Genomic DNA, 24658 nt, shown 5'->3' on the forward strand with positions numbered 1-24658 from the left:
TTTGAAGATAAAATAAAGAACGAGGAAGAAAGAGAGACAGCAGCGGAGCGGGGGGATTATATTTTTCCATTTCTGGACGGTCGGACTTGAAAGTTGGCAGAATTTTTGCATTTAGCCTTGTGTCGCGGCATTTTCAACTTTGCATATTTCCTCGCTATACACGTGATTTATGAAATGCAATAGCGCGTCGGATATACAGCTGGGAAAGACGCAATAGAAACTACAACGTTAGATTCCCGGGTGTATATGAAATCAAATGATAACGTTTCAGCGAGTATCGGATAAAAAATCAATACGCGCCAAATTTAATTTCCAACGACAACTCACGTTGGGTGGAATCTCGTTCAGGGCCGCAGTGTAGCAAGACATCGCCTCCTCGTTCCTCTGCTTGACGGTCTCCTGCTCAACGAAAAGCTTATTCAGTACAGCACGCGACTCCTCTTTTTTTCAACACAAAACGACCTTTCGCATAACGTATATTACCTGGACGCGCTGCTGGTGCATTGCGCTGAGATGATGCTTCTCGGCTGCGCCGCTGGCCTCTAAAGCAGCGACGGTCTGCTGGAACCTGACGGTCATCCATCGCTTGAACGCGTCGGCGGCCACTGGATCACGTGCCCTGATGTCCTGATAGCGCTCCTCGAGATCGCTCCAGTCCTTCATCACCTGGAAACGTTGTAACAACACAGATTTCAAAGCGAATGCACTACTCGTTTATATCCGCGCATGCCTTTCGCTGCCGCACACGTTTGCTCAATTCGTAACTCGTACAGGCAGGAAGAGAAGATATACATTAATGCATTTTACACTGTGTAAGTTTTAGAGATATGAAATAACTAAATTGCGCGCGCGGGTGGGAGGATTGAATTTCTCTCGGTTGAGCGTGTGCCTGCATGAATATATCATATAAATACGGAGAAAGAGAGAAAGCGCGCTCGTAGTTTCGGAGCTGATTTTAATCAAATGAAAACATTTCCCGAATACGGAAGAGATTGCTCTGCTCGCTCCTTTATTAACCGTACACTTTTTCGCAGCGAATTCGTTCTGCTCGACTCGATCATTGTTTGTTTTCGCGCGACACACGGCGTAAGAACGCGGAGTGCGCAAATGCTGAACGTGTCGTTCAGTAGAAAAGCCCGGGATTCGTCAGACCTTGGGAATCGGTGGTATTTTTCTGCGTATCGCGTATCGAACGAGGTGGACACGAGCCGCGTGAAATATTAATACATATCGAATCCTTCATCAAACACAAAATCCCACGCGTCCGAATACGCAAAACCAACATGAAATATTGAAATTTCTCTCAACCTCGCGCTCGAATCATCAATTCAAACGGGATCATCAATTCATTTTTAGAAAAAAAAAAAACAAAAAGCCTCGAGCCGTATCCGTCGATCAAATATTACCCCACTAGCCGCAAAATAAAAACAAGAACGCAGAGGGCATCGATCGATAGGACGAAACAATGGCTACTCCGATGAAAGTCGCTGATATTTACTCACCTTGGTAACCTCCTCCTTGTGAATTTCCTCGAGCCTCATTTGCGCCTGTTTGTAGCTCTGATGCTCCGATCGCGGATCGAAGTGGGTCAAGTAGGGATCGGGTGTGCCGTGCGGCAAGAAAGCTGCCGCCTGCTGCTGAGTACTACCACTGCTGGCTGAGGTGCTCGGGACGGTACTGCTGCTGCTGCTGCTGCTACTTCCACCGGCTTCTTCGCCGCTCGACGGCTCTTTCATCTTGTCCGACGGACTGAGGCTCGTCGATGGCGGCAACGATGACGAAGGCCTGTCGAGGGTTGATTATTTTTTTCTCGGTTAAATCATGCGTTTGATTTGGAGGGTCGACGATGAAATTGAAATTGAAATTCGAAGCGTAAACACACATGCGTAAACACGTCAGCGAAATAATTGGATGCGTTTCGCTGTGCAAGCTCCGATTTAATTAATATAATATTGTGGCGCGCGCGCGCGCGCGCGTGCGTTAAGGATATATCGCAACATTTATTTCGACCATTATCAAATTAAAAATGCCGGATTTTACTGTGAATTATATATATATATATATATGCGTCGAAAACGCGATGAAATAATCGACGCTAACGAATACACGTGGATGAAAAGATCGCAAAGAAAAATTACCGCGTAGTAGCCTCATAATCCTCGAAGTACTCCTCGTTGCTGTCGTCGTCGTCGGGCTGATCTCCGAGCACATCGTCGAGGTTCTCGTAGGAATCCGAGTCGTCGTCGGCATCGTCATCCTGTTCGGCGGTCGCGGCTGCATCATCGTTCACGTTCTCCTCCTCCTCCTCCTCCTCCTCGAAATCGTCGTCCACTCCCTTGGGCACGTGCATCTCGAAGTGCTTCTTCAGCTTCATGTTCTCTGCGGGCGAAAAAGCGTCCGGGATATAATATTTACGCGTCACCGACTCATCGTCGCCGTCGTCAAAGGGAGCTTTGCCTCTCAAAGTGAGACGTAATTTCTTAAAAAGCTCGCGGCGAGCGCAGGCAAGTTTTAATTACGCTCGCACCGGCTCATAGTTCTGTTTGACTTGATTATTTAGCCGCCATACTGTAAGCAGTCTCGCGCGGCGTAATTTGCAGATTTTTCTTTTATACTCATCGTTACACATCGCGCTTGCGTGTCCACATATACCTTTCAAGTGCTTCGGACAGCAGACGAACTCGACACCGGCGAAGAGAGAAATGCCGCAGGGGAGGAGCATGGCGAAACTTCGGAGATTCATGTTGCGATCCCGGCAGGTATCGGCAGCCGTTGAGTTCCATCTGGAATAATTAATTTTCATCTTTAATAATATCCACTCTCGAGCTGCAGTCATAGTTCTCTCGGTATGTACAGAGCGAGTATTATACGCTGTTGTGGCGCGCCTCGGCGAAACGTGTTCAAGTCGTCGAGAGGGACTTTCCTCCTCGTCGTCGTCGTCGCGCGCGCCAGGAATATCGATTTGCTGTTTCGTGTATACTTGGCGCGCTTGCACAGGCAGGTTTAATTAAAACGTGTCGAGAGAGAGAGAGAGAGAGAGAGAGAGGCAGAGGCAGAGTGAGGCCGACGCATTACCCACTGCCATAAAAGTTTAGCAATGACGTTTTTTTCTGTCTCCCTTTTTTCGCTTGCCCGAAGGTTTTATACGAGCTGAGTCGAAAATTGAATACCTTGTCGGTTCGAGATTTTCTAACAAAAGGAAGACCTTACAATAACGTATGTGTGTGTGTGTGTAGAGTCGACGGAGTGGTTAAAAATTCGAAATTCGAACGAGTTGGCGCGGAACACGACTCATTAGCGTGTCGGCGCTCAGAATGCACATCTCAGCGGATAATTGGCCACATTCATTGAAATCCTTCCTTTTATTCGGAGGTATTCTATTAATAGAAGCGAAAAAAGCTCCGCGAAGGTCGTCCTCGTGCGAGCGAGTTTTTCCTGCGATGGCCGCAGGAACGTCCATTTATACCGGGAGTTCTTTTTTTTGGCTATTCCATACAATATTCGTCGGCTGCACATATCAATTATGCAATGTACAGTAATCAGCGATTCTGAATGACGTAAAACGCACTTTCGGATTTTACAATTTCCGAGAACGCGCGCATAATTCAAACCGCAGCATTGATTTCACATTTTTAACGAGAATTATATCGACGCTTGATTGATACGAATGTATGGAATTACCTGTAAGATTCCCAGCACTTGGTCTGATTATGCAGATGATCGAACAGACAGCCCTCGGGCACCAGCAGTGCGTCGCTCTGGAAGGGTCCCTCTGCCGAAAAAAAAAAAAACAATTAATTTTTTTAACAATGGCCATTTACGTATGTATACTATACAAGGAAACGGAAGCGAATCTATTAATGCACACGACGAACGCGACACTGACATTGACAACTTCTCGCGCCTCAATGTAACCGGGTTATACTACGTATCCTCTATATTTACAGCGAGACCAGTCGGTCTCGTCGCTCTCGTATTTCCGTCCATTCGATCAAACTGAATTTTTCGCTTCAATCTTTCAAGCCCGCAGTTCAAGGCTCCGCACTGATGCGCTATATATGTACAATACCCGACTGCCCGAGTACTCGAGAGAGAGAGAGAGAGAGAGAGAGAGAGAGAGAGTCAGCCCGGAAATTCGGGGCTGTAGCGAAGCGCTGTTTTCGAACAAGTACGCGCAAACGGCCGCTCGCGGCCGCACACTACACAGCTATTGCGGGTTAACCGTAACTTTCCGAGCTTAGTTTCGAATCGTCATACTGCGGACCACTGGGGTAGCAGATGCTCCGTGAAAACATCGTGTATACACAAACGATCGTTTTTCCTCGAGGACGTAGACAAAAAAAAGAAAGAAAGAACGAAGAAAACAAGTCGTCGTCGGAGCGGAAATGAGAGCAAAGAGAGAAAGAGAGGAACGAATTCCGGCCGGGTAATAAGCGGCGGAATAAATCAGGCGGACAACGGTATTTCCGGTTATGCAAAACGCATTTTCAGGAGCCACCGCAGCGGCGAGGAATATCGGATTTTCGTGCCGGAGAGAGAGGCGGCTTTTCAAACTCTCTCTCTCTCTCTCTCTCACTCTTATACGGACGCTCATAGCGCGCATAAATCGCGAAGCGGTCCGGAGAGAGAAAGCTTTTTGGAAATTCGCGCGTTGTATACCCAGGCATCTGTAGGGCTTGACCCATCTCGAGAGCTTGCACTTGTTCTTGCCGGGCTTGCACCAGCCGCTCACGCGAACGTAGTGCGACGACTCGACGATGTTGGTGATGTCTCGCTTCGGGTAGGCCTGAAACATATACGAATACATGATTCATCATTATTATCATATCGTATAATCGTATATCCATATATTCTCACTCCCGATTCCAGAACTACTACATACACCCGCGGACGCTCTCGCTGACAGCTCGTCATCGTCGTCGACTACTTCCTCCCCCCCCCCTCTACACGTTCGACTAGCCAAGCGTTTTCAACTCACACACACACACACACACGGCCGCCACGGATCGAGGTACATAACGAGCGGAGGACGCGTCAGCGTGTCCGAATCTCTCCCCGCATCAAATGCAATTATCCGCGACAGGCCGAATTCGCGCGAGAGGACCATTGTTTGAGCGGATCATTAAAATGCGCGGCAATTTCGAAAGGAGAAATTCGAGAGAGAGAGAGAGAGAGATATTACGCGCGACCGGTAATTATTGTACGCCATCGGGCTGTGTGACGACGCTGCTGCTGTCGCGCGATTATCGCGCGGCGAATCGAGGCGATTTTTCGACTATACGATGTGCCACCGCTGCTGTCGTTTTGATCGGTTTCATACGCCGCGAGCTTTTAATTGCGAGACGGACGAGGTTTTTATTGCTTGATTGGATTTCTCTCGTCGCTGTTGAACCCGCGGCGGGTGTGTTGTTATACGAGTTCTCGCGTATTTTTTTAATGTATCGGTGACACTTTATATAGGCGCATTAGTTGATTTAGCTTTCGTTAAAAAAAAAAAAAAAAGTACATATATACGTATCTAAATTGGTATAGCGTTGCATACACAGAAAAACGTTAAATTCAATACGCGTAAAGCAAACAAAAAAGCTCTCCCGAGTGCTCCTGCAGCGTCGGTGGATTTCAGCTTTCATACAATTTCGACGGCGAAAAATCCGCGTATACCCGATACATATCAGGAGCACAAGCTCACGTGCAGCCCTTTCACATCCGCCGCATCATCGCATGTAATACACTGCAGCTGCTGCTGGACAGTATACTTTATATATATATATATATATATATATATATATATATACACTGCACGATTTACGTGTATATAACTCACGGACAAAAGTCGCGTCGCGGAATCAAAGTCCTCTCGACAATATAAGACGAAGCAAATCCGTAGGCCGAGAAGGTCTCGCATTGTGCAACTCACCTTTTTGCAGTACTGTAGAATTTCGAGTTTGTCGGTCATGCAGCTCTTGGTGTCCGACGAGGAGATCCAACGGCCCTGTTCGCCCATGTGTTGAGCCAGGTACACTTCGCCAGCTTCGCAGAGAGTCGCCACCTTTAGGCAGAAAAAATTCACGGGAATTTTTATACGGATTTTGTCAGTGTCGAGATGTGCGTGCTTGTGAGTGGGGGTGTTTGTGGTGAAAAAAAAAAACAAAAAACTAAAAATAAATAAAGGAAATATCTAAAATTTTATCGAAAGCCTACAGGCGTCACGTTCGACGTCAAAAAGTGCTCGCAGTCGTAGAAATCGCTGCAGTTTTTTCTATAAAAGTATCATAACGTATAGTAGACCCGGTCACCCCTATAACTGTTTTGAACCGTTTCATGGATATCGACGTCCGTTTCGCAAAAAGTTTGGACGTATAAATATCGGTTTTCGCGAGGGAAAAAAAAATATCCAAAAATATCGTTATCTATATGCATGTGCAATGTGCATAAATAAAGCGCGTACTGCGTTATCGCGTTATAATATCCAAGAATACAATCCACAGCGGATCCACTCGCTGTATCAACAGTATTATAGCCGAATACATCATAATTATACCAACTATGTAATATAGCATAATAATTAACTCGTATATACTGCAGAGTTTCGAGAGCATAAATTAGCAACAACGAGAGAGAACTGCTATAGGTATACCAGCATCAAGATCGTATTTACGATAGCTCGCGCCAAGACTGTTCGCCTATATATGTGTGTGTGTATCATAAAAATCGCCCCCTTCGTCACCAGCAAACCAGGATAAAATTACCCGCTACTCGGACACTCTTTAAAAACCTACGCGCTGCACACGCGCACCTGTATATTATATACCCCGAGATAAAAAATCGATGCCGCACGCGCGCGACAAAGGGAAAGATTAATTGATGCACATCATACGTTATTTATTTAAAAAGTTAAAGCTCGTCGCGCCGCAGCCGATTAAAAATCGAAGCAGCAGCAGTTTTTCGCGTACGAAGCTTTAAAGGCACATAAATAATATTTTATGCGCATATAGCCGAGCCCGAGAGCTCGTGTTCCGCCGCAAGCTCGACAAAAGATGCCGCGAGCACACGACAATTGCCATTGTGCCGCGAGAGCTTGAGCCGCTGCTGCTACGAGTTTATATATATATATATATATATATATTTTTACTCGAGCTTTTTTAACGGACAGGCTACTGAGCGAATTTTCTGTAATAATTTATTCGCGAGCGTATTATATAGGAAGGATTTTTAATGGCTGATTATACGCGCAGTCTTACGCGGCTAGGCTATGTAGAAATAATAGGCGCTTTGACGTTTAATTAAGCGAGCTTGGCTTTTTGAGAGAGAGAGAGAGAGAAAGAAGTAGTAGTAGGTGCACGTTTCAAAGCTGCGGCTTTGCGAATAACGAAAGTCCTCCTGGATTCGGAGCTGATGCTTCGGCGCAATTAATTACGACCGCGTAAATACACGCGGGAAATTAAATTGTTATTAAGCGGATTTGCATTTTCAAGAGCTAATCAGTTGCGGATGTGTACGCGCGCGCGCGGTTGTTTCGGGGAGCTTTATCATTATTTCACTAATTTAAAATTAGCCTTCCAACGAAATCACCGTTTTATTTTCGTGGAATATAACGATGATTGTATACGTTACAGGAAGCGTGACTGTTAAATTTCTCTCGTCGATTTACAAACCTATTTCCGCTCGTTGTTTCGTCAGCGCGTCGATAAAAAATAAAAAAAAAAAAAAAAAAAACACGCACCGGCATGCTCTCGTGTGCCGAAAATAAAATAAAGTCAATCGCACTTCGGGGAAATATTGATTCGGAAAAATCTCGGTATAGCGTGACACTTGTCGGTATATAGAGCTGCGCGCATTATATACGATAAGTAAAAAGAAGCCGTTATTTTTTAATGCGTTTCCTGCATTTTCTTATATGAAATACAATTACGAACGCGTGTGTATACGATGCGTATTTTATGTAAAGTCTACTGAATCCGACGAATTATATTTGCTATTGTAATGCACCGACGGGATTAACGCCGAACGCGCAATTATTCGTGTTTACGTACACCTATAGAGAGAGAGAGAGAGAGAGAGAGGGGGGGGGGGAGGGCAAGCGGCAGCTCTTGTCGGTCTAGCTATATTTACTCAATCTCGAATATCCATTAGTTATGATTTATAAGCTCGTCGGTCTACGGTAGATTAAACACCGCGTTATTAACGCGCGAAATTCATTTTCATAAATTTGAAAAATTTCATCGGAAAACATGATTTAAGAAGAGCACCTAGCCGCCTCGAGAGATTCATTAAAGCATCGTTTTCTTATCCTCGTTCCTCAAGTATAGCCCCGTGTACTTTTACGAGCGAGCAAATTGGACGCGAGTACTTCTCCCAGCGATTAACGACTCCGTTTATACAGTGCGCCCAACGGTTCGGATCAACTCGAACAACAACAACAACAACAGTGGCGCAAGCGCGTCGAAAAAAAGCTACTGCAGCTCTCTCGTAAAAAGCACAAGCCTCGCGACCTACTCTCTCCAAGGTTCATTGGCCCAAGAGTCAAGAATCGCGAGCTGAAAATTGAATGTTTCGAGGGCCATTAAAAGCCTGTTATACCAAACGCGCGGCTCGTATCAAATGAGTATATATGGTTGTGTGTATATATATATATGTATATATCACATTGGAAGACACACTCACCTGTGGCTCGGATCTGCCGCCTGCGGGGGCCAGCTCCAGTCGCTCGGAGACCGCCTGCAACAAAATGCCGGAGTTAAAATTATTACAGAGTACATAGAGGGCGAGAGAGTAGCTCTCCCGTTCTCTATCTCGCTCGACGACAAAATTCACTTAGCCGCAAAATAATTGCTAATCTCGTTTGCGCTACTTGCCGGCGCCTTTGCTACTCTCTCTCTCTCCCTCTCTCTCTCTGTGTTAATGTACTATATAGAGCGAGAAAGGGAGAAAGAGATAGAGGCAGTCTGGACTTACAAGGAGGAGGGATTCTTTTGAGCTTTCACTTTGCAGTGGCTGCTTTTTTTACTACGGGCTGCGCTTTAGAGACCCCGTCAATCCCACGGGAGATATATATATATATATACTACCTCCGATATAACCGATGTAACGCGATCGAACTTTATAGGTCGCGCAGATTATTCTTAACGCTGCTACACTGAGAAAAAAATAAATTTAGGGTTACTTGATAGGACAAAGTAGCACCAACTGGAGAGTCTCCGGTAGCCAGAGCCGGAGTCCAACGTAACCTCTAAATGTATACCTACGCTTTCTTGCTCGTAAATAGCATTTTGCTTCTGGTTATACTGCATTAATCGATCATATTATCTATTATTGATAATTTTCTAGTTTACGAACAATGTAGATGCGGTAGCACGAGTTCGAAAATTCAACTACTCTATGGCCTATGGATTTATTGTCCGGTACTCGCTACCGGTCTTTCTCCGGTTAGGGTTACTTGTCAATGCTTACTTGAGCAACGCCGGTATAGTGGCTACCAAACTCTCCCCGGTAACCCTAACTTTGTTTTTTTTTCTCAGTGTACGACCGGCTTCGCGTATGTATACCAGATTATAAAGCTTTCCATAAGTAGACGAGCTCGGCGCATGGTCAGACGCGGACGTTTTGCCTATATGGGTATGTAATAACACAGAGAGTGCAGCGTGATATGGATCTCGCTTTTTGCAACTTTTCCATCGGCGATCGATTCCTTTTGATTAAAGGGCTCTCTCTCTCTCTCTCTCTCTCTCTCTCTCTGTCACCCCAGTGTGTACACGAACGCTCCGATACGCGGGATTTCTGCTCCAAATGAAACTACCCCCCGTATAAATGTATCGCGAAATCATCGCTGCGCTAATCTCTCGTTTCCCGATATACGCTATTCCGCCTTTGTGTACACAGAGAGAGAGAGAGGGAGACACGCGCGATCGAGTGAAAAATTTAATCAAAACGCGTTTCACGCGCATCGCAGGCTCTGCGCGCGCGTGTGTGTGTGAATAAAATTTCAACGAAAGAGAACTAGAACTCGAATATAGACTGATAACAACGAGCTCTCGACGCATTAATCCCCGTTAACCGCCTGCGCGCTCGTAAACATTTATGCCTCTAGCGCGATACACCCCCCCCCTCCCCCGCGTGTGTAAAAAAAGAAAAAAAAACCCTCGCGCGCCAGTGGAGAGAGAAAAAGAAAAAAAGAAGCGAAGGGTCGCGCTCGTATCCCGAGGATCATACGTCAAGCAGTCAAGTCCCTTATCTCGTGATCGGCGCTCACACATACCACCTTGGCTTCCTCGCTCGCCGCGCTCTTCCTATACCTAATACTCGAGAGAGGAGCCGCGGTAGAGTCAGCAGCGCCATCTCAAAGAGCCCGGGCTCGAGCCTCGCACCGTCGGAATGAGGGAGAGAAGACACGAACGTGCGGAGAGAGAGAGCCGCTCCCCTGAACTTTCGTGCCTTTCTCTATACCGTATAACACCTATAACGTCGTGCTTCTCTTCCTGTACAACGCGTGCACGCGCTCCAATTCGGAATATACATACATGCGGAGGGGGAGGACAGGGAGATAGGAAAAAAATCGCGTCATCGACACGTCGCTTTCTGTAGAATGAGAGAGAGAGAGAGAAAGAGCGGTTCTCGCTGCGCGCGCGAAATATCGATTTCGCCCGGTTGACGCTCTCTCTCTCTCTCTCTCTCTCTTTCACTCACTCTCCCCCCGGACGTCGCTGCGTGTATAGGTGTGCGTATAGACTACGTGTCTCCCATAGGCGTATGTAAGCGCTCGCCGCCTGCGTTTTACTACTGCCTACACTGCCCGGCTAAATTGCCCTGAAAGCTCGAGCTTTTTTCTCAAAGGGTTGCGCACGAGCTTCTGATTTTGACGGCCGATCGATTTTTCCGCTGGAAATACGGAATTTTTCTCTCTCGAAAGCTCGCGTTCATCCAGTTCTCACTGCTAAGTGTCTCGAATTCGAGTAAGACATCAATAGCCGGCGTACAATGGAGACGCGTATACGTACGCAGATTAAGAAAGAAATAATATCTTCAAACGCGGCGCGAATGTGCAGTAGTATATAACACGCGCGTAAAATGGATGTCGCCGAGCTCGCTCGCGAGGGAAAACAATAACGGACGATATTTACCGACTTTCAAAGCTCTCCTGTCGGCCTAATTTATGGACTGCTGAATTTTCACGGGGCTTTCTCTCTCTCTCTCTCTCGGAAAGCGAACGTATGATAAGCTCTCCTCGCGTACGCGATACAATAAAAGCGCCGTTACGGCCCGCAAAGTTTACACACTGCTTTTCCTATAAAAATCCGCGCTTTTGTGTTACACGTTATATGCGTTCGTGGAAATGAAATATCTCGGGACGCCTGTGACACGAGAAGGGCTTTCTGATAGCTCGATGATTTAAAGTGGCTCGGATTCGACGTGTCACGTTTTAACGAGCAATCGGGCGTAAACACCACTCTTTCTCACGCTCTCTCGTGGGTTTATTATTTTCTGACGCGCAATCATCCCTCTCTGCGCCATTATTCCCGAGCGCGCGGCTCTTTTGCAAAGAAAAAAAAAAAATCAATTAGTCGATTCTTCTTCTTTCATCGGTTATATGTATACACGCGATATGGCAATCAATCAAACGCCGGAGTCTTTCTCGGTAGAAACAAATAATACACGTACGCGTTCGAGTGTGTATTGAAAATCGAAAAGCGAGTGTGCATGACTTTTCGGGAAAATGTTTAATAATAAATATTTGAAAAATTTTAGCGCCGCGCATCAATCGATATACAATAGTTTTATCCTTGGAGGCATTACAATAATCGCACCGAACTATCCACGTGTGTGTGACTTTTTCTAATCCATAATCGATACCGCGTGAAAAAGCCCTTTCAGTCTAGCTATTTCCGAGAAGAGCTGCTATGCCGAACACAGCGAAAAGCGAAAATCAATACCTTCGGAGAGAGAGAGAGAGAGAGAGAAAGCGCGAGTCGTCCGCCACTTTTTAGTAAACATTTATACGTCACAACTGTTTTATTTCCTCGAGGGAGAGTGCATCAGACGCGCTCGAGCAGATTTTCCGATAGACTTGATTCGTCGCGGGGGCCGATAAGAGGATATTTTCGAGAAAGGATTCAAGTTCGTTACCGGTCATTGCGCGACAGTTCGCTCTTTCTCTTCCGTGTTCTTTCAGCGTTCTTTTCTCTTCGTAATGTCTGCGGAGATGCACTTTAGGGGCTGAGATTTCCCGACTGACTGGTATTCGGCTTTGCGAAGATGATGAATTATTTCATCTCTCTCTTTCTCTCTGGTCGGGTTCTTTTGACGCGCGCGCAAACGGAGTAATAATAAGCCTCTTTGATGCGGGGCTGCATAATTATATTCGCGGTTGATACCGCGTTTAATAGAGAATATTTTTCACATCGCGTATAAAGAGGCAAAAACTGATGCAACTGCTTTTTTTTTTATCTCTTCGAAATATGTTTGATTTGCGTATGCAATAGCAACGGGTCAAAAGAGGAAAAGTTTACCTTATACGGTGAGCAGAAGCACTAGGAAATAATTGTTCATTAATTTTTTTACAAGCTCGAGCGTAAACATTTTTAATCGGCGCTCTCTCGTTAAAGCATATTTTTATTCCGCCTTTGGAAATTTTGAAAATACAACGCGAACGTAGTGAATTTCGACGAAATGCCCTTTTCAGTAAGTTCGGTGTAGAGAACTCTCGCTTTATAAGTAAAATTCAGATCATCGAAGCTAATGATGCAGCTATTTACGATTTCCCATCAACATCCGCGAACAAAACGGCTCCTATATATGCATCCCTTTATGAGAAATAATTACAAGACTTCAACGTTCATTAAATTAACTGCAATGCGAGAGCAGTTTGCGCAATTATTTCTCCCTCTAGCTGCGCAGATAAAGTAATATATGTATATAGGTATCGCCGCTGACCCAAGAAAAATACTGCACATTTTTAATTAAACTGCGCACTATCGAAGTTGAGATCTCTCTGACGAAGACGTCGTATCGGAAATTATATAATTATAACTTCGCACATAAGAGTAAGAACCATATACCACTCCAAGTTATACTTCTTCTTCTATATTATGACAGAGACGTTTCGAAAATCAAACGTTTCCGCCGTTATTATCGATCTCACGGCCGAATCCACCCGCACATCGTCAGTCAGCGCTGCATCGATCTATAATACACGCATTCGCGAATTATAAAGCGAGAGAGAGAGAGATAACGCGCGCTATATCAGCCATTCAATAATGTATATCTATATTCAAAGCCAGCGCTGCATTATGTAGCAATTACAAGTTTCACTACGTATTCCGGTAAATCTTCGGGGATCGAATCAATACACAGCCGCTGTACACAAGTTGAATGTCAAAACAGCGCTTCGGGGGGCATTAGCCGGGCGACGGCTATACGAGGCATTAGCGTGAATAGCCCATCGGACAAACATGATGTGAGAGAGGAAATTAAATTTCCCGCGAGCGCGGGCCGTTCGTTTTTTCGAAAAAGTTCGCGTTGAGAAAAAAGCCAATATCTCCGGCAAAAAGCGACTAGAAAAAAAAAGGAGAGAAGCACCATATCGACTTGACGTCCCGCCGAGACACGAAACCAACGAGAGAGAAAAGCTGCACGTGGAAAAAAAAAGAACAGCGAGAGCCAGTGGCCCCCGGTAACGATTTTCCATATAGCAGCAGTATAGCAGCAGCCTCGAGAGAGAGAGAAAGCATAGTCCAGTGAAACATTAGCGCGTATACGTGCAGCACACGCGCCGAGTCGATACTCTCTATTTTTCTCGGCGCCGACGAAAAATTTTACACGCGAAAGGCTGTACGGCAAACGTGTATAAAATTAGAAGCCTCGACGCGAGCTGCTCTCTGGCTTATTTTAATTATTTTCCGTTGATTACCGACGCGTCTGGTAAGTATACGTTGTATATATACGCGAAGTTTTTGTGTGAAGCTTTGAAGTATCCGCGTGATTAGGCGCCGGCTTTTACTCGCGTTCGACTGAAGACAATGGCTATTCGTTCTTTGTACGAAAAAGCTTCGGTTATACTCTTTGTCGAGAGATAACGTTTTTACTTATACAGAGAGAGAGAGAGAGAATAGTCGAGAGGAAAAAGTACAGTCCCTCGCTATTTCGGAAGACACTGCAGCGTAGAGCGCGACGGATTTAAAAGCTTCGAGAGTTAACTGAACGGACCATAGTCGGCTATAATTGACGTCATTATTTGAAATCGTCACTTTGATTACTCTCTTTCCGATTAACTGCGCAGCCTTCTCTCTTTCTCTCATCCCCGCGCGCGTCTTTTCCATTGACGAAAAAAGCTCTCGGCTCTCTTCCTCCATCTCTCTGTCGACCTTCGAATTCCGTCCGGATTTTATTCCCGGATATCGATGGAATATAATCAGCCGTCGAGAGAGAGAGAGATAGAGGCACTTTTATACCCCCCAATTAGCGCCTATTTGCAGCGGAAAATCTCCCTTTTCCCGCTCGCTAATTAAAAGCAAACCATACCTCCAACTATCACCTTTATTTTCTCCGCGACAACGAGGTCGCATCCGTCAAAGCGCAGACTCGAATTCTCACGTACAGGCTACCATCGTCGCGCGCGCGCACACACGCACGCACAGTGGCAAGATTTAATGGCATTAAAAATTATCGGACTATTCGGGTCGCGCCGCCGCGAATTTTCAGAGCTGCATTCACGGGGAGCAGCCTCTGTGCAGCGCGCGCGCGCGCGTTTACCCTAATTGAATTTCGGTTGATCAAAATTGAATACGTCGCTCTCTCTCTTGCGCGGGCGTATAGCACACGTTTAAACGGATATACCGCAACTGTATTAATCGAGGTAAAAGTTTCGCCGGATTTTCTGCTCTGTATGCAGGCATTCATATTTCAGGGGCGGCTTGCTGCGCACATCAAAGCTGTACATATGAGCCTAAGCTCTTTCTTGCTGGCGTTGCGCGCACGTCGTCGGGGATCGAGAGCGGACGGTATGGCTTTTAAATCGGGGGATTTATCGGCCATTCGTCACTATAGCGCGAGTACGCGAGCGGGGATGAGAGTAAAATATATACGTGTTCGAAACATCCGAACGAACTTTAAAGATTCATGCTACGCGTCGTTTATATATAGCAGAGAGAGCCGCAGCGGCGAGAGAGAGAGAGAGAGAGAGACAGAGCAGCGCGAGTTTTTAACTGGTCCAACTTTTGAATGGTGTGTATAGGTATGGCACAAGACATACGAGCCGCGACGATGCGTTCGTTCTTTGTATATCCGCAAGTTTACGTTATGCTTATATGCGTATAAAAGTTGTCGTGTTCCATTAACCGAATTGTCATTCTTGCTCGCGCACAATAGGGGCATATAGAGAAAGAGGCAACTCGATATGCGCAAAGAAATAATTCCGGGAACTCGAGAGAGAGAGAGATAAGTGGCTCGTCATATAATGTCCCGAGTTAATTGCATTTATATCTCCTAATCCCCTTTGAATTCCTTTGTGAGGCGGAACTCATTGTTCCTAATACAATAAAAGTACCCACTCCAGCTTCTCTCTCAGTGTTATATAACCTCTCTCTCGGCACGATCTGGATTTCCTCGCTTAATCTCGAATAAATTTATACTTTTTATTCAAATAATAATCAAAAAAGCCAATGCCCTCTCTCTCCCTCTCCAACTACACTCGGAGGATTTACTCCAAATTGAACAAGAATCCACTATATGTTTAAATTGAAAAAGTAGATATTCATGAAAAGAGAGCTTTTTGTATCTCGTCCCGCGGCTTGTATCGCCGCTCTTTGTCCCCCGCGCTGCTCCGAAAATCCACGTATAACTAAATTCGAGTACCTCCTCTTTTACATCGTCCCGAAAAAAGAAGAAAAAAAAAAAACCCAGCGAATTTCGCATAGTTGCCGTATTCCCGGAAAAGCCAATAACTGCGTTACTCGGACGAGAAGAGTCGATGAACTTTACACAGGCGAGATGTACGCGGCCCCTCAGGCATCGCTCGTAATTGCATATTCCAAGTTCTTGCAAGACGCGGCAGCTGCAAAGAGCCGAAAATCAAATATCGAAATTGATTAACCGGAACCCGTGCGCTCACACACTCCATATAAGTGACCGACTGTACGCACGCGTGTACCACTGAATTACGCGAGACTCTGCTGCCGCGAGTATGTATATATAACAATCGGCGCATCGCCGCGCCGTTGAAATTTCAAGTACCCGATAACCGTTTTCATCCCGACAATGAGGCCTCCTTCGCTTTCATACGCTCGGCGCGAACAAAACGCCTATATATACGTGGGCGCGAGATACTACTACACAGTGTGTGCGAGGCTCTAGAAAGTAAGGAATACGAGAGGGGGTGAGAGAGGTATATTATTCGTTTGACTGTCGGCCGCCGCCGGTGAAACAAGAGCGCGTGTGTAGGTGTACAGTAGCTGCACGACGATCGATATCGCTCCCTCTCTCTCTCTCTCTCTCTCGTTCCTCCGGCGCATATATACCGCTGTGGGCAAAATCGACGAAGCGCGAGCTAACGGACGAGCGAGCTCTCCGCTATACCGCCGCCGGACGAAGCTTCGCGTGTATACACATATACACGCAAGCGACATACAGGGCCGGGGTCAAGTGAATTACGTTCCGATTGTTGTTGAATTTTTTTTCTCTTCGATTTGTTGTTTATTCCCGAATACGGTGCAGCGTGTGAAAATCGCGCATAATTCTCGGGAATTTTACGAATTAATCCGATGATCGAGCGCGCGCGCGTATCTCGGAAAAGCCATCGGTTACGTATTCGCCTTTTATAGGTACGGGATAATTATCCGGAGAAATGTATAACGAGGCGAGATAAATCTGCCCGAAAAATTCGTTAACAATCCCAGCGCGCGGAGAGATCACGTCCGACGGGGATCCATCAGGCCGCGCGAAAAACGTGATTTTTTCCGGCACACATCCCCCTGTGTATACAGAGGGAGGGAGAGAGAGAGAGAGAGAGCACAGAGAACCGCTAGCTGCGAAACCGCTCGTCACGCGCGAGCTTTCGCGGCTTTTCCCTTTCTTCTTCCTCTTTTTCGAATTTCCACCTTACTCAGCCCGCCTCTGTGTATGTATGTATAGTATACACGGCTGCATGCCCCATTCATCGCAACGCCGAGCTGCCCAGAGCACCTTTGTGCCGGGCCATTTCCGACGCGAGAATCGCCCGGAATTCGGATTCTAAAGTTGTGTGCTATATAGTCATCCGATCGATGATACTTTATTTTTTTTAATACATATTATACAGCCGTAGAGTATATAGCTGTATAACGGCTTCAACAGACGACAGTTTTACGCGCTGTAAATTGTTGTTTAGTGAGAGCTGCAGAACTGCCTCGGAATAATTTTACGATTATTGAATAGCGAACGCGCGCGTGCGGAATTGAGATTGACTGCGCCGGCGGTTATTGTGCGCCTACGAGAGAGAAAGAACCTTTATTCTTTTCTCTTGTTATCATTGTGCGCATAGCTCTCGCAACGGCGCTGATGGAGCAAAGTTTCGTCTGTGTAAACATTCGTTAGAACTAATTTCTTTGTACAGACATTGTTTGCCGTGAAATTAAGGGTTATTCTCCTTTTTTATTATACGCGAGGCCAATCAAATTAATCGCCGGCTTCGTTTGACGAGTTTTATAAAAATCGAAGAGTAAGTGAAATCCAAGTGCAGTACGACGAGCTCCTCTCTCGGAATCGATACATCCCCCCCCCCTCCCTCCCACCTAATTACCATCGCGCATAATCACACGTGACACTCGCGGCGGTATTCTTATCGGACCAGTAGTATCAATCGACGGCTGGAATACGCAAAGCCGGATAAATTGCAGTGAATTTGCATATCGAGCTTTTAAAATCGAGCCGCTCACGCTCTCCTCCTCCGAATTAGTTTCTTTCATTTCAAAGTCAAATGTCTCTCCCGCTGCGCGTTTTTGATAGAAACGAGTACTTATATAAGGGGGAGTCTAATCCCGATGATTTACGGCGTATAATGCGGGAAGAGCTTCGACTCGCGATCCTTAAAGTGCGACGAGACGCAGGTGTATATAGAGGTCGTCTCGCATCGATATCGCCAACTAATAATAAAGTGATGCGTCGGCGCTGCATCGGCAATATCGTCCTCTCCTCTCGACGTACTTGTGCGATGTATACACACAAATATATATATATATACGTGCAGAGAAGGCGAGTTATCGAAGAATTTATTCAAAAGAAAGGCTGGCGTTATTAAAAAAGCCCTGCCTCCCCCCTCCGTATCGGTGCATAAGTAGGTAGCTCTCTCTCTCTCTCGCTCTCTCACTTGCGCGGAAAACCGATTCCGCGAACAAAGTGCGCAGCCGTGTAATGCACTCTCTCGAGAAAGAGGCTATGCGCGGCTTTCCAGCCGATCCGCGAGATGCTCGAAAGACGCAGTGCGTCGTCCGATTGAATTGAGCTTTCTCTCTCCTGAGGAATTTTTCGGCCGCGGATCGATAAGACGTTGCTGCAATGCGTGAGTCACGCTTCGCGACGTCTTGGCATGTAATACCATTGCATCGAGTGTGGCTATTATAGTATGAGAGAGAGAGAGAGAGACACGGGAATTTCCGTGAATTGCGCGTATACAGCAGGGGCTGAGTCAGAAGGAGAGCGAGGCGAGGAACGAGGAACGTGTCAGCCCCCTTTTCTAACCCCCCGTCGCGATTCAGCGCTGGGTAAAATTAAGACTCACCTGAGTTCCGGAGGTGCAGACGACCCCGAGGACGACGAGCAGCAGCAGCGGCCGCGACATCATCATCATCATCATCATCGTCATCGTCATCAACCTCCCGAAGCCGCGCACAGTTCGCACAACTCGCGCACACTCCACTACGACGCTCCTACAGTCCCTCTCTCACCCTCGCGCTCTGATGTCCACAGTCGCGAGCAAGACTCTCTCGCTCCTGTTAGAAACGTGAGCTGGTCTTCCTATATCTTAATCTTCGGCTGTAATCTCGAGACAACTACTCGTACTGTGTGTATAGGCTGCTGGCAGGAAGCTGTGACTTTGGAAAAGAAAACGCGATCGATCGCGCGATTCAAGGGGGGAACGAGACACACGCGCGCGGGCGGGCTTTGTACGAGTCCTCTGGACGACGGCGGGTTTCGCACTGACGCGAGTAGGTACGCGACGGCGCAGTGGCGCCGGCGCGGAGCTATCGAGTAAAAAGCCAGCAGCGGCGGAGAGACCTGGGGCGGATGCGCGAGTCACTGCGCAGGCGCGCCGCCGGTTGCGGCGAAGGGAGCGAACTCTGCTATAGCCGCAGCTATCCTATCAGCCAAGGCCTGATCTATATAGACGCGTGTTCTGCTATGCTATGTGCTGCCCTTATACTTGGTACTTTACTTACTCTCTCCCCCTGTGTGTAAGGTAAGTACGTGTGAGTATGTTGTGTATCTCTGAGCGAGGTGTTCGAGACTCTGCGGCTGCTGGACGAACTTTGCCCGCTGAGAGTATTAGACTAGCTACTTACTACTTTGTATTTGTCTCCCTTTCTATACATTTTCGCAGCAGCGCGTATATAGAGGGAGAAGAACACGTACTTTGCCTTTTCCTTTTCGCTCGTGTGCCGCCCCGCACAGCAGATGGTATGCTACACAGAGTAGGTGGATTATCGTTGCGGAATTAGAACGGAGCGAGAGCTGAAATGAACATTTCAATTCCCGGCGACGCCGAGCCATATATTTCTGACCGGCGCGAGGAATTTTCAATTGCTTTAGCACCGGCGCTAGTGCACGTAGTCTAGAAGTGGAGAGAGAGAGAGAGAGAGTCCGACTGGCTACTTCTTTTTTTAATAAAGTTTCTTGGAACTGCGTGTGTTTCGGAGGGAGAGACAGCTCGCCTATATAACGCGAACGACGGCGCGTGAAGGTCAATGCGCTGGAATCGATAATTGCTCAGATCGCATTTCGCATTAGCCGGCACCCTAAAAATGGAAGGATATAGCTATGTATATATGCAAGTTTCTCGGAGGAGGAGAAAAATTTAACGGGCGCACGTCTTCCGCCGCGACGAGTGTTGAACGTAGCGCGCAGGATAATTATACCTTCCCGCGTCGTCGTGATGCTGGATTTTTTCAGAATATTCTCGGGAAAAAATTATTATACCCGGCGTTTTTTTTTTTTTTTTTTTTTCATAATTTCCTGCAGAGCCGCGCGAAAGCTGCAGTATAGTACGCTATCTGCCGTTTTTAATGAGCGAAGAGCGAGAGAGTGTGTACAACGCAGTGGAGCACGTTTTACGCGCCTCCTCGTAAATACTTTATTTTCTCCTCGGGACGAGAGCAAGCGCGTTTAGGAACTCTCGAAATAAGGACGAAAACGCTTTGTTGTACACGCTCTAAGGATGTAGACTTTCGTTTAAAAATATAACGTCTCTGTGAGTGCAGCAGCGTCGAACGCCGCGCGAAATTCGAAAAAAATACAGGTATACGACTGCGTTATACTATATATAGGTATATTAGCCGATCCTCAAATATTAATTATCACAGGGCAAGTATTAAGCGGCGCGTTACGTAAACTACTAGTAGCTCCTCTCTGCGCCTCTCTATCCCGCTATTCAATCAGCCCGGGTTTTTCCGCCGACCGCGGTGTGGCTTTCGAAGCCCTCGACTCTCTCTCTCTCTCTCTCTCTCTCTCCCATAACCCACTTTTTTTCCACCCGGAAAACGAAAGCTATCCGCAACACTGATGCGCTACTGCTGATGCAGTGCTGATGGAGCTCTCTTTTTGCGCGCCGCCTCCGATTCTTCCGCTCGAAAAAGGCGCATATACGCATACCTCTCTGCCCCCCCCCCCCCACAAAGAGGATAGTTTGCACTCGCTAATATACACACACACACGCCTGCGCGCAGCGACTATATACCTGCTGCCACCGAAGAGGATTAGTCAATAACGCGCGGTGGTTTTCAAAATTCTCAGCTCCACCGTGTATAATACACATGGCGGGGGGGGGGGGGGTGGCTTTACGTGTGTATTTTTTTCTCCGCTGTCGGTATATACGCGCACACACACGCGACGCCTGCTGCAGGCTGTTTTGTTTGCGGAGAAGCAAAAGGCCGATGATTGATCGTCTCCCCGCGCGCGCGCGCGCGCGGACCATGGAGAGCATTGGTATTGGCTGCGTCAAGAGGAGGGGGTGCTCAGCTCTCTCTCTCTCTCTCTATGCTACTACTCGCGTCGTGACGAAATTTTGATCGTCGAATTGATATGGCCGCGAGGGGGATGAATCTAGGGGCGATTTATTGCTCTGCGACCTTTTGATTTCCATTCCATTCACGCGCCGCTTCCTTTTTTTCCTCGTCGCTTCTTTCGAGTAGTTACGCTCGGCTCTGGCAAGACAAGGGAAATGTGCGTACAAACGCACGTACACTCGAGATGCCGACGAGCAATTTGCCCAACCTAGATCCTTATGCATACTGCGCGCCTGTGTAAAGGGGGGGAAACTGAAAAAATGCCCCGGGCGTGTTTGCGAAATAAAACGCGAACTAAATGTATGGGCGTTCGCGCGAGATGCGTGTATTTGTCTATGGTCTGTATCGTGAGCGCGTGGTTGGTTATAATGACGGTGTGCGCAAATGTTTGGAGCTGATACGGTCGTTATTGACGAGCGATGGACAATTTGCTCGTTGACTGAGTTGTAATTAGAAGGATGATGGTTAATTTTTTTTTTTTTCGTTATCTTCGTCTATGTTCATTTTATAAAGCTTTTGATAGAGATTAAAAGTAAACAGGCTATATTCATCTCGGTTTATATTGGTGATGCGCGCGCGGTTGGTTTGTTTACCAAGAAATACGGAGTTTGAAATATTCATTTTCTGCAATAAAGCCGAGAATTTCGATTTTCAGCTCGGATCGAATATTCGGTTCTTGGTAAAGTTGCTTTGTAAATTATCGGCGGCCTTTTTGTTTCTTAACAGTGTTCTACCCGACTAAACTACCTGTCATTCATGGTAAACGTGCGAAACAATCTCATTATCGGTTTCAAGCGGTAGACTTTCAAAATTAGCCTCTAATGCAGTTAGTCAACATTTTAGATGCAAGTGCATGCCTCGATTGTTAAAAACTTTCCTTTGACAAAGTTGCGATGTTGAATATCTGGTAGGAGAACATTATAGTATATAAACGAGTGGGAGATTTTCTAAAACTAATATGCAGCCGTTCGATATACTGCAGGGCGAAATTACTCTGTCGCTAAACTAGCTCGGTAAACCTATTTACTCTTGCTTACTCGCTTTGTAACCTGCAATATGTCAAAGGATAATTAGCGACAATATTGATTTTCATGAACGTTGTTGTCGGTGAATATTTGATGCGAAATAACAATATCGAATTCAAAATTTAAAGTTTCTTTTGTTTTATTAAAACGTATAATAATGCTACTGAGGAACAAATGAAATAAATCTATTTTACGAAATTATTCTGATTCATTTGCTTATATAATTTAACCAAAGAATAAAGCTGGTACTTTTTCAATTCATCAATAACATTTTATTTGACAATGATTGATCAAAGAACTCAATTTACATTCCATCTTACTGCTCATATTAGTGCAGATATTTTTAAGAAGTGTAACTTTAGTTTATTCTTTTTCGTGGTGTATGCAGTTTTTTTCAATAATTAATCGACGTTACTTGTAATAGATCTATAATAATTTTATTTGCATGTACCAATGCACAGATTTTTACAAGGTTTGCACAGTAGCACAGTTTCGGTCGACCTTAACTACTGCAGTAACTTACTAAAAATGATCTTTGTTTACTTTTTAGTTCCAGGGAGTCCAGTGATAGGTTGCATATCCAACAATTTCATACGTTCAAGCTGTGCAAGCTGGTTCTCTTCACTGAGGGATGATGGGAGTGGTGGGTACACTGCAAGAGAATTTCAAATGTAATCAATATCTTCTGTTCTTAAATTCAAGATGCATAAATGTATTGCTCTATCCTTACCATAGTGCTTCGTCCAGACAAAAAGCCACATTGAGATCGAGATACCCACTAAGCTCAATCCGATCACAGATTTCCAGTCACCAGATGGTGCTTCCATCTCAGCAAAAGTTTGTCTGAAGCTCGCTCTGTATAGAGCTTTCTTATCCTCAACGGAAAGTTTCTTCCAGTCTCCCTTCTCCTTTTCTCTCAAAGCCTACAAAATTAACCACAGTTAAAGCCAATGTCAAATTCGTGTCATGGTAAAGGAATGTTCTTTGCTCTCACCTGAATGTCAGGAGTGACCTCCTTGTAACGAATAGCTGGCATTGGGAAATCGGTTGTGTCAATGTAAATAGGTTCAGAGTTCATACCATGGCATACCACTTCTCGGTTTCCAATTTTGTTTTGAATGGTGTATACTGATCGGGTTTGCGCTTGAACTGCCGCAGAGCGCAGAAATGTGGTTAAAGCTCTGGATGCCATACTGAACTGAAAAAATATACATGTATTAGATTGTTATAACAACTAAATCAAGATATTAAATTTTACTCCCAGCATCTTGAAAAAGTATACATAATGAGCTGCCATTATGTCAATCGCTTTCTAGTATATAAAAATTACTTCTCACTGTTAAATGAGAAGTAAAAGATAACTTGAAAGATGAATGCAATCAACTATGTTATCTGGATTAATGATATAAATCTAACTTAGTGATAATATTTTATTAATTCAAAGTCTGGGTACAACAATTCGTTATCCTCATAACATTTGTATTACATCCTATCGTGCAACTATATAAATAAATTAGCAGCGTGGATGTAGCATATATATACATTCACATAACATTCTGCTGCAGATTGCCCTGACATATAGTAAAAAGAAATCTAAAATAGCAACAATTGGCTGGGTCGTCTAATCTCAAGTTTAAAACCATTATGTGAAGACACAGTGCCAAAGTAAAAAAATCAAAGTGATTTCAACTGGTTTTTGGAACAACCAAGCCCAATCAATAGCCCAGTCTGATTTCAGCAGCAGTAACCAAAACAATAAAGCTGTCATCGCGGATATTCTCCGATCTAGAGAGTGTTCTCTCGACGATAACAGTCGACCAGATCACCCAAGGAAGAACGATTCTTACTATACAATCTAAATACCAAAGTATACACGAAGGTATTTATTTGTTGGTTAGTCGCAGGATGACCACCAACTCATCACATGATACAGAAATAAGAGTCGTCCCGGCAGAATAATTTCGGAGCATCGAAGCGAATTTGGGAAAAAATTTCGCAGACCGATTCTATATTTATGACAGTTGCGAAGAATCCGCGGCTCTGCGCGAGCAAAGGCGAAGATGTGTCGCACTATATTACCTAATCATCGGTGGGGAAAATGTCTCGGGCAGACTACAGAAGACTAGCGGTTTGTGTTTTGATGTTCCGCGAGTGAGGACAAGTGTCGAGGTTGCGGGTGCCGAGAAACGAGGTCTTTCTAACGTGCCTCGATTGGATTGTTGCACGAGGATGTTCCAAACAAGTGAATTGCGAGTGATAATACTTACTTTATTGCTGTTAAAACACGGGACGATCGCAGCTGCGGCTCGCGTGCCTCGCGATGAACGAACGACTCTCGGAAGGTCGATTGTCAACGAACTCGGCAGAGGGAGCTGTTTTACAGATTGC

General features: G+C 45.7%; 2 protein-coding genes across 4 annotated transcripts in view; both read right to left on the reverse strand.

The window, feature by feature from the left end:
* Positions 1-19177, reverse strand: part of LOC100117376 (amyloid-beta-like protein) — a 31372-nt gene extending 12195 nt beyond the window's left edge. The window contains exons 1-10 of one of the 2 annotated variants that reach the window (XM_001601585.5): positions 18746-19177; positions 8665-8718; positions 5918-6049; positions 4660-4786; positions 3682-3772; positions 2653-2783; positions 2139-2379; positions 1503-1785; positions 484-666; positions 328-399 (exon numbers count right to left, since the gene is read on the reverse strand). In XM_001601585.5, the coding sequence (XP_001601635.2) occupies positions 328-399; positions 484-666; positions 1503-1785; positions 2139-2379; positions 2653-2783; positions 3682-3772; positions 4660-4786; positions 5918-6049; positions 8665-8718; positions 18746-18835 (1404 nt within the window). In that variant the 5' untranslated portion in view covers positions 18836-19177. The remainder of the gene's footprint in view (positions 1-327; positions 400-483; positions 667-1502; positions 1786-2138; positions 2380-2652; positions 2784-3681; positions 3773-4659; positions 4787-5917; positions 6050-8664; positions 8719-18745) is intronic. The other variant, XM_008211218.4, reaches the window with a different exon arrangement.
* Positions 19178-22396: 3219 nt separating this feature from the next.
* Positions 22397-24603, reverse strand: Cox4I1 (cytochrome c oxidase subunit IV isoform 1). Of its 2 annotated transcripts, none has more exon segments than NM_001172340.1 (4): positions 22397-22922; positions 23001-23193; positions 23265-23468; positions 24538-24603. In NM_001172340.1, coding segments are annotated over 3 exon segments (504 nt in total). In that variant the 5' UTR covers positions 23463-23468; positions 24538-24603; the 3' UTR covers positions 22397-22809.
* Positions 24604-24658: the final 55 nt, after the last annotated feature.

The sequence above is a fragment of the Nasonia vitripennis genome, chromosome 2 (genome assembly GCF_009193385.2).
Source record: "Nasonia vitripennis strain AsymCx chromosome 2, Nvit_psr_1.1, whole genome shotgun sequence".
Classification (NCBI taxonomy): Eukaryota; Metazoa; Arthropoda; class Insecta; order Hymenoptera; family Pteromalidae; genus Nasonia; species Nasonia vitripennis.